The 10,806-nt window shown below is 41.7% G+C and overlaps 1 protein-coding gene across 1 annotated transcript; it reads left to right on the forward strand.

Moving 5' to 3' along the window:
- Nucleotides 1-243: 243 nt before the first annotated feature.
- On the forward strand, nt 244-1,647 carry LOC146704965 (uncharacterized). The gene is made up of 2 exons (XM_085465160.1): nt 244-477; nt 605-1,647. The coding sequence occupies exons 1-2, from the start codon at nt 268-270 to the stop codon at nt 1,274-1,276; spliced, it is 882 nt and encodes a 293-aa protein (XP_085321286.1). The 5' UTR covers nt 244-267; the 3' UTR covers nt 1,277-1,647.
- The last annotated feature ends 9,159 nt before the right edge of the window (nt 1,648-10,806 follow it).

Here is a 10,806-nt window from a genome sequence, read left to right on the forward strand (position 1 = left end):
AGTCGCTTCACTGTTGCCTCCATCATCAGAACCTTCAGGGAGGAAAACAGGTAGGTGTACTTGCAGTAAGACTGCTTTGTACAGTAACGTTTAAGTTACTGAACTTATGTGTCTTGAGTTTCAGTATGTTTCCATTATTTGCCTGTAAAATGAATGTGTGACAGTTACAGTAATGAGTGCTTCTATTTTTGTAGGACACAGAGACGACCACCTGGTGGAGGCAGGTTAAGGCTTCTGTCGGAGGAGCAAGAGAGGGAACTTGTAAACATGGTAATTGCAAATAATGTAATCCGCCTGCAAGAGATTCAAAGGAGAGTGATTGAGGATGATCATCTTTTTCGAGGCATAAATGCCATCAGCCTCTCCACAATTGACCGCATCCTCCGAAAGAATCAATTCCGGATGAAACAGGCATACCGAGTCCCTTTCGAACGAAACTCTGACAGAGTGAAAAACCAACGTGTGGAATATGTTCAGGTATGAGTTTTGATACTGTATAAAGTATTGTGTACCATCACAGCATGGCAGTTTATGCTGCCATTTCAGCACTCTTGAACTGTGGTTCAGGGTACCGATTGACTCTACTGTGTTATGTGTTTTGCAGAGAATCTTTGAGATTGAAGGACGGCCTGTTCCCCATGAAATAATCTTTGTGGATGAGGCAGGTTTTAACCTGACCAAAAGAAGGAAAAGGGGGAGGAACATAATTGGCCATCGGGCTATTGTAAATGTCCCTGGTCAGCGTGGGGGGAATGTCACTATGTGCGCAGCCATCAACCAACAAGGGGTACTCCACCGCCATGCCGTACTAGGACCCTATAACACTATGCTTCTCCTTGCTTTTCTTGATGGTTTAAGACAACATATGTTCCAGCTGGACTACAGGGAACCAGCACAGCCAGAGCAGCCTCACTACGTTGTTGTGTGGGATAACGTCAGCTTCCATCGCGCTGCTCTGGTTCGTGATTGGTTTACCAATAACCCAAGGTTTTCTAATATCTTTCTGCCTGCATACTCTCCCTTTCTAAACCCGATAGAGGAGTTATTTTCGGCATGGCGGTGGAAAGTGTATGACCGAGAACCTTATGTCCGTGTTCACCTCCTTCAGGCCATGGAAGAGGCCTGCCTAGACATATCAGTAGATGCATGCCAGGGGTGGATCAGGCATGCAAGAGGATTTTACCCCCGCTGCCTGGCTGGGGCCAATATAGCCTGTGATGTGGATGAGATTCTCTGGCCTGACCCAGACCAAAGACAAGATGCTGAGGTGGGATAATGTTTCTGGTGTGTGTTGTACTGTATAGTACATGAATGACAATGTGCCACTGTACATACATTGGTTGCGTCTTTTGTGTTTATCATGTGACAAGGGTTTTGAAGGGGAGAACCATAAGCAACCTATTTGTTTTGGAACTATTGTTTTGAATTAATTGTACCAGTGTGCAAAACTCTGTTGTAGTGTGTGTGTTTTTGAGGGCTTGTGTTTGATGTCTGTGGGCAAAGTTTGGTTTTTCAGCAGGAGTGAATAGTTTTGGGTGTAGAGCTTCATTTTGACCTGGAAATAGGATGTTTGGGAAATTGAGTGAGATGTTATGGATTTGTGTTTACTGTTGTGAGGATATGAGGCGTAGTTTCAGGAAATGTGTTTTAGCAATCGAGAAAAACTGTAATAAAATTAATGTGGTATAAAGACTTCCAGATTCTAGTCAGAAAAAAAAAGCTACCAATCTCTGGAAATGTACTCTGGAAGTTTGTGAGGCCCCTTCTTTCAGTTTCTAGACTCAACAGGCATACATGTCACTGTGGAGCACTAGTGTCACAATTGCCTTTTAAAGCAATGGTGTCATGATTGTGTCATATGGTAAATAAATACATTTGGAGAAGGGCAACCAAAGGCTAGTAAAGTCCAGCTTGTTGCTAAAATGAAATTGCTGGAGGAACATTTTGCAACTAACTAGATTAATATGCAAAAGGTCAGTAAGAGCAAAGAGCCACCAATCTGCAAAACAAAAATTGTATCTGCAAATTGAATAATTTAAGTAATTTCGGAACACTTTCTCAATATAAAATTGACTTTGAATATCTGTTTGTCTACAGGACATAATATTATTAAAAGACGTCAGTGAAGGTTCTCAGTCATCCAGGTCATCATCATCATTAAAAGACATTTCTGTGCCCAAGGGATGATTGCAAAAATTAATATTGGATGCCCATGATTTTTGGGCTCTCAGGCAGCACTGGAGAACTTACAGAAATGACTGTCTGTGCAATCCACAAATGCAGGTTTAAGCTCTATCATGCAAAGAAGAAGCCAAAGGTGAGCATGATCCAGAAAGGCTGGATCACGCCCGATCAACACCGCCATCTTTTCAAGGCCAATGATCATTTAAAATGGATCCAGGCAAAGCAAAAATTGTTCTGTGGTCAGACAAGTCATGGATGTTGAAGCCTCCAGACTAAAGACAAGGGGGACCGTGCATCCTTGTTATTAGCGATGGGATTTCAGGCTCGGCTCACTAAAAGGAGCCGGCTCTTTTGGCTCCGAACGGGCTCTTCAGGTTGTTTTGTTGCTTTAATTAATTTATTATTAACAATAATATAAAATTATGCACAAAAGGGATTACTATTGTAAACAAAAAAGTGGTTTTATTTATATATGTTTATATATATATAAATATATGCTGTGGCCCCTAGAGACAAAGCACGTACAAACTCCTAAACACATTTCTAGCATTAACTGAACTTCCAAAACAGAGCTACCTAGATCACTTAAATTACACAATTGAAAGCATATGTGTATTGTTTGTGTATTTATACACAAACACTCACATATATTCAAATAATTAAAAAAAATGTTCATTTACCTGTTACTACCACACACCAAATCCGGTCGTTGGTACTTGCTGGCTTGTGTAGCCACTAGGTAACAAAAGCTCAACACTGCCCTTAGCATTCTGGAGCACTTCTGTTGTCTTTTGTACGTGCTTCAGAGTTTGTACATGCTTGTACTCAAAAGAGCTTGCAAAGAAAAGCGTCTGGACTTCTTTAAGTTGCTTGAAGACATTTCACCTCTCATCCGAGAAGCTTCTTCAGTTCTAAGGTCAAATGGTGGGGAGTCCCAGATTTAAACCTAGTGGGAGTATCCCCCCAAAGAGGGACAAAAGGACTCCCTGATGATCCTCTAATCACATGAGCCAAGGTGTGAAACTGGGTGTGGGTCCCAATCAGCCAGGATTTCGGGTGAGCTCATTGTGAAACCTGACCCCACCTTATCATGCGATTTCCTGAGGTCAGATGACCCAGGATGTGAGTGGGCGTTAAGGTGTCTGGTAAAGGATCTCAAAACTGGATTATAGATGGCAGAGAGTTGGTGTCGTAAAGCTTCTTAACAAGATCAGACACCAGGAGGAAAAGAAAGACAGACTCAACAACATTGTCATCCCCTATGTGATTAGAGGATCATCAGGGCAGTGGGTCCTTTTGTCCCTCTTTGGGGGGATATTCCCACTGGGTTTAAATCTGGGACTCTCCACCATTTGACCTTAGAACTGAAGAAGCTTCTCGGATGAGAGGTGAAATGTCTTCAAGCAACTTAAAGAAGTCCAGACGCTTTTCTTTGCAAGCTGTTTTGAAACAACACAAAACACTGCAAACCATAACACAATTAAATATAAATTAAAATATGAGAACAAAAAGAAGATGCATATTCTCTGTCATTCAGGCCTGCATGAATAAACTTTCTGAATCCTTTATCATCTGCAACTGAAAATAGTTGTGGATGATTACTATACCTTTCTAATGTGACTTGTTGTCCCTGGCTCTCTTTCCCTCCGGCTCTGTTCCTTTGCTACTGCGAGTGTAACTACCGTCCCTCCCCTCTCTTCCCAGCGCAAAGCACAAGGCTCGCGTGCGGAGTGACGCGGAAAAAAGTGCGAGAGAGAGGGTTAGAGAAAGAAAAAGCAAATCCCCACGGCTTGCGTCGTTCACGTCAAAGATCCGGCTCTAAGAGCCATTTCGTTCGCGACCAAAACATCACTATTGCATACATGGAAAAGGATTATCAATGGTGAAAGGGATGTGCAAGTTTTAGAGCAGCACACGCCATCATCCCGATGATATCTTTTTCAGGGAAGGCCTTGCATGTTCCAGCAAGAAAATGCTAAACTAAATACTGCAGCAATGGTGTCGAAGAGAAGTGCATCATAAAATGAAAAATACAGCAAAGAATAACCAGAAATGCTGAGCAAATAAAATCCAGTATCATACAGGTAATAGGGCAGAATTCCTCTCCTACAAGTCCAGCAGTTGGTTTCCTTGGTTTACAGATGTCATTAAAAAAAAAGCAGGTATGCTACATAGCTGTAAACATGGTTCTATCCTTTATTGAGAGGTACTGCCACCATCATATTCAATGAGCCAATATTTTTCTCAAAATGGCACGTCAACATCTGTGGTCTCTTGTGAGCAGAAATATGGTTGTTTGAGATTTGAAAATTGTTGCCTTCTATTCAAGGTTTTTTGGGTTTTTTTTTTTTATTAAAGTTTCCTTCTGGTTTAAGTACGGAGCCCTGCAAGGGACATGGGAGAAAAAAAAATTAAGACGGACTTTTGCGAGATCTCGCAAAACAAGCTCGGGATCTTGCAAAACATTTGCAAGATCTCGCGAAACTTTTAGCCGCATTCTACGGAGGCCGCCAGCTCGAAGCCAACCGGGAGGTCGAGGCACGATGTGCCGGGAGAGCGGTGTTCCTCCCGGCTGTAGTAGGTCTTGACCTCCCGTTAGCTTCGAGATGGTGGGTGTCAGATCTCCGAAAATGTCGCAGCACTTTTGCAAATATGTGATGTCTTGTAAACCGAGCAGATATTTGACGTTTACACCACTACATTCACACCTCAAAATATCTTAAAAGTTTATTTTGTGACCCAGAAAGAGTAATATTACAACTAAGTAGCTGCCGCCATTGTTGGAATTCAACTTTTGCGAGATCTCGCAAAAGTTTTTGCGAGATCCCGAGTTAGTTTTGCGAGATCTCACAAAAGTTCATCGTAATTCTTTTTCTCCCATGTCCCTTGCGGGGCTCTGTATTTAAGAAATACTAATGGAGCTAAACTTCTTCTCTAATATAAAACGAAGCTTGATTGCCTGCTCAACATATCACAGTGTGTTTATTGCTGCATTAGGGGATTCTGCTGAAAAGCAAAGCAATATTAATTTTGCTGATGAATGTTTTAGTTACAGTGAGATTGAGTGAAAGGTGCTGCATTGTGCATAAAAGATTAAGAGTTAATTGCATTTATGTAACTTCACCCCATACATATATTTGAAACTGGTATGCAGACAGACTTCATGAAGGGAGAAAGGAAGGCAGTGGACTGAATTATTTTTGTTGCTGTTAGTTGTTGTTTTTAATTCCCATACTCTTATTCCTGTCTACTACAGCTTTAGGGAAGCAGAGGGAAAGGATGTGGTAAGGTCTGTTGTCTTATAGCACTTTGTACACCAGAAAGTAAACAGTCAAGTAATTGGTTTCATTTGAAGTTGAACATGGGGGAATGTGGTATCAAGTCTCTTTCTGGCTGTTAACACAACAGATGTCAGGTTGCATGTGGCTAAATATACTCTTTGGGGCCTTGTTATTTCCTCAGATATTGATTCCTCCCCATGTGCCCTGTGACTGAAGAGCTTCTTTTTATTTTCACTTTGAAGGCCTCATTGCAAGTGTTGTATCATCTGGTGCAGCGGAATTGATTTAATTTGTACTTTGATCACCATTAATGACTTTTTATGTTGTTGTCAAAAAAATCAAGCTGTTATCTCGATATTTTTCTTGAATTTTATAGACTTCACATGTGGAATATCTTAACTTCTGTCTCAACTTAACTCACATGTTTCAACAATTTGAGTCATCCTAATCCCAACGTAATCACTGTTTATGGTTGTGCAGGCAGCAACAAGAATAAGCTGGTGCCAGCTGCTTCCTGAGACACCTGTCAGATCTGTTTCTACCTCTGATCTGTATTCATTTGAAGGCCTTAATACTGGCTGAGACAGATCTCAAGGAGCTTGTGCTGCATCCACTGTGTCTCATTACCACTGAGGTTTCACATTTATCATTGTTATAAAACCACATTCATTTTTCCAACATTCCTACAGATCCTGAAACAAAAGCGGGTGTACTTTTGTTTATGGTTTGTTAATAAGAAAAGATAAATAAACTAATTAAAAAAAATATTTACCTATGAAAAAAGAGGTAACACTGTAGCAGGTTAATGGAGAGCTTGTTTTCCCTTTCTAATTTTGACCGTACTGTAGTCTCTACATTCAGATAAAGCTACTTGGTTTCCTCGCCTTGTGTGGCATTGGATGACACCCTCTGAGGTGTGTACTTGACATGGAGGCGCTGGAGGGAGTTATTTGCCTCGAAGGAGAGCATAATTTATTCAACAACAGAAGGCCTTAGAGGTTAATATCTTGGTTATACTACAGGCCCTTTACAAAACTGAAAAATAAATACAGTGGCTTGCAAAAGTATTCGGCCCCCTTGAACTTTTCCACATTTTGTCACATTACAGCCACAAACATGAATCAATTTTATGGGAATTCCACGTGAAAGACCAACACAAAGTGGTGTACACGTGAGAAGTGGAACGAAAATCATACATGATTCCAAACATTTTTTACAAATAAATAACTGAAAAGTGGGGTGTGCGTAGTTATTCAGCCCCCTGAGCAGGCCTGCACGATTAATCGTTAGAAAATCGCGATCTCGAGTCATACTTATGTGCGATCTCATTTCCAAATGACAACGATTTTTAAAAAAAAAGACGACGACGACGATTGTACCCCATTTTGATCCGGGACGTAATCTGCATGAAAACAAGCGCTCACTCTTCCTGCTCAACAAATGACAAGGGCGGAGCCTTATATCACGTGATACAGAAGCTGTGCCGTGTCATGCTAAAATTAGCAGGGAAAAAACAACGGAGAGCACGTCAGGGATGATGAGAAAGTGACAGGAGAAAATCCGTCCCGGTCAACCACCCAAACATCAATAACGGGAACCTTATACAGCGCTTCCCTATACCCGTCGAACTCCCGCAGGCACAAAGAAATTACGGAGGCTATCACTTATCACCTGACCAAAGATATGGCTCCCATCAACACTGTGCAAACGAGGGATTTAGGAAAATGATCAACACCCTAGACAAACGCTACACAGTGCCGTCCCGCAACTATTTTTCTGTTGTTGCACTACCTGCTCTATACACACAGTGTCGAGCAACGGTGGAGACGGAATTTCAAGCAGTACAACAACAAAACGTGAGACATTTGTTGTTTTTATGTTTATTTATTGTTTTTATGTTCAGTCTCAACTGTTACGAAGTTGATGTGCAGTTAATAAGTGCAATAAATATTTATACTGGAAAAGAGAATCGTGAGAGAATCGTGATCTCAATTCTAAGCCAAAAAATCGTGATTCTCATTTTATGCAAAATCGTGCAGCCCTACCCCTGAGTCAATACTTTGTAGAACCACCTTCAGTCTTTTAGGGCATGTCTCTACCAGCTTTGCACATCTAGAGACTGAAATTCTTGCCCATTCTTCTTTCCAAAACAGCTCCAGCTCAGTCAGATTAGATGGACAGCGTTTGTGAACAGCAGTTTTCAGATCTTGCCACAGATTCTCGATTGGATTTAGATCTGGACTTTGACTGGGCCATTCTAACACATGGATATGTTTTGTTTTAAACCATTCCCTCGTTGCCCTGGCTTTATGTTTAGGGTCGTTGTCCTGCTGGAAGGTGAACCTCCGTATGGGCAGAAATCTGTGCCATCAGAAACTGAATTTGAATAAGCTAAATTCGAATTTGAATTGCTCGGATTGAATGTGAATTGTAACTTGAATAAATGCTTTTAAAAACTGAATATGAATTAGCCTAATTTTAAATTCAATTTATTGGTTTGAAAATGATCATCACTAAACTGAAATTGAATTTTATAGTTTGAAAATGAATTCATTTGCTTTGAAACTGTATTTTATCCTTTAAAAAGTTAGCTCGAATAATTTCAGATTCACTTCTCACCATTCAGTTTCAGTTCTACTATTGAATTTCAGTTCCAAAATTCAGTTTTTTGGGACTTACACCCGGTTCCGGTTCAAAAGTAATCGAGCGCAGATTAATAGAACTACGTTTTACTAGCGGACCGAAAGTGTTACTGACGGGAATCTACAGCATCTTGAGCTGTAATAAGACTTCAGAAGTCATTTGTCATGTCGAATGACCAGCGGATAAACTCTCAGGTTGGTAATAAATGTATAAGAACAAGCGTCATGTTAACAAATGATAGCCGTACAGTAACTTTTATGCTTATTGTAGCTGTTAGCTAAAAACGCTAATTTAGCGTAGTTTGCCCTGGATTCAGCTTTGATAAACAAATATGATCGACTGTTTCTAGTAGAATTCCAAAGTTGTCATCTTGTACCCTCTCAGAGCCCTGTATGCTTGCAGAGACCCCTACAGTAGGGAAACATGCAAAACGGTGTCCAAACCTTTGTATTATGGGTGGCTGTAGCTGGTACATAATCGAGTTCATCGTATACGCCAGTCCACATCCCCTGAACAGTGGCATTATGTTACATCACAGCAAAATCCAGCCGATCTAGCAACCAGGTCGGTACCTGCATCGCAGCTCATGGACACTATGTGGTTTAGGGGACCAGACTTCCTTTACAAACTACATGAACCAGAGACACATGAATCGTTTGAGCTGATTGAACCTGAAGTGGATGCTGAAATCCGACAAGTTGGTACTTTCATTACTCAGATTCAGAAGAATGGACTCACACCAGAACGTTTCCAACGCTTTTCAAGCTGGACCTCACTGGTACGTGCCATTGCCTTCTTAATTCACCAAGCTCATTCTCACTCATCAAGCAACTCATCAAATCACTCATGTAGGGGCTGGCATAAATGCAGAGAACCACGCACTTCAGAGGAGATGGATGCCGCCAGTAACCTCATTCTCCAGTCTGTTCAAACTGACGCTTTTCCTGATGAGTATGCTGCTTTACAAGCCAATCAAACCATCCACACCTCTAGCCCCATTGTAGCCCTCGACCCCTTCATGGGTGAAGGCCTCATCAAAGTTGGAGGTCGCCTCAAACATGCTTCATTGGACCCAACGTTAAAGAATCTAAAAATTCTGCCAAGCAAACATCACGTGTCAAAGTTGCTTGTCCTGCACTATCATGCTAAGGTTGTGCATCAAGGAAGACAGTTCACAGAGAGTGCAGTTAGGCAAGCTGGACTGTGGATTGTAGGCTGCAAAAGACTGGTCTCATCCATTATCCACCGCTGCGTAACATGCAAGAAACTCAGGGGGAAACTAGAGATTCAAAAATGGCAGATCTCCTGCCTGAAAGACTCGAAACATGCCCTCCATTTTCGTACGTCGGGTTGGACGTGTTTGGCCCATGGTCAGTGGTCACTCGACGCACACTAGGTGGCGCAGCACAAAGTAAGACGTGGGCGATACTTTTTAAGTGTATGACTACAAGAGGTGTACACATCGAAGTCATTGAATCTATGGACACTTGCAGCTGCATAAATGCAATATGCAGATTCTTTGCAATAAGAGGCACAGCCAAACAAATGCGGTCAGACAGGGGCACCAATTTCATCGCAGCAAGCGTGGAGCTTGGCATGGCACAACCAAACAAGAACCCTCCCGACATTGTCAACCATCTTCACGCTAACAGTTGCACATGGGAGTTCAACCCCCCACATGCTGTGGGGGGTTGAACAGTCTGGGAAAGGATGATTGGGGTAACTCGCCGAATATTGGATTCTATGCTCTTGCAGAACAAACACACCTGTCTCACACATGAGGTGCTTTGTACCCTAATGGCTGAGGTATCGTCTATAATCAATGCAAGGCCCTTGGTCCCTATTTCAACTGACCCTTCCTCACCATTCATACTCTGTCCTGCAATGATACTGACCCAAAAGCAGGGCGTTCCTTCTCCACCAGGAGACTTTTGTGGAAAAGACTTGCTCAAGAACCAATGGAAACAAGTGCAAGCACTCGCCAATGGTTTCTGGAGTCGCTGGAGAAACGAATATCTCAACACCCTCCAATCAAGGCGCAAGTGGCATGGAACACACTGCAATCTTCAGTCAGGCGACATTGTGTTGTTGAAACAAAATCAAGCACCCAGAAATGAATGGACGATGGCTATCATCACAGCCACCTTTCCAAGCAGTGATGGGAAGGTCAGAAAGGTCGAAGTGAGGACATCTTCCCAGGGAGTCTCAAAGACTTACCTGCGTCCCATTTCGGATGTTGTTGTGCTCTTAGAAAACGAAGTGACTGATAGAAAGTAGTAGTGGCATCAGTAATGCCAGGCGGGGAGTGTTCTGTCCCAAGTAAAAGATTAAAAATGGTTCATAATAATTTAGTGATAAAAATGTCATATTTCATCTGTGGTAATTTATGTTAAAAAAGAGAGTCATTTAGTTAAAAATATGTTCTATACAGTCAGCATTAGTTTTTCTGTATCTTATTTTGAAGGAGTAATCTGTGCTCGCAATGCATTGTGGGAAGCAGAAGCTGCAGTCAGTTGGGAAAAAGCATTGTACAGAAAACCTGCCTATCCTGTGGCCTGAATCTTTATATACACCATCGAAAGTAATGGCTGTAAGTTTATTACATGTTCTGGTTTGTTTTATATGTTTATAACAGCTGATTTAGAGATCGTTTTGTGAATGTGTTTGTACCAGGAATTAGCCTTATCCCAGAAGCGGA

The sequence above is a fragment of the Copadichromis virginalis genome, linkage group LG7, assembly GCF_057382275.1.
Source record: "Copadichromis virginalis isolate Kocher_CV1m ecotype Utaka linkage group LG7, C_Virginalis_male_GT1.1, whole genome shotgun sequence".
Taxonomy (NCBI): Eukaryota; Metazoa; Chordata; class Actinopteri; order Cichliformes; family Cichlidae; genus Copadichromis; species Copadichromis virginalis.

Bases quoted from the DNA above. Each gene is read 5' to 3' on its own strand.
- LOC146704965 (XM_085465160.1), top strand. From the start codon at position 268: ATGGTAATTGCAAATAATGTAATCCGCCTGCAAGAGATTCAAAGGAGA. The intron at 478-604 runs GTATGAGTTTTG...TGTGTTTTGCAG, and splicing joins AACGTGTGGAATATGTTCAG to AGAATCTTTGAGATTGAAGG.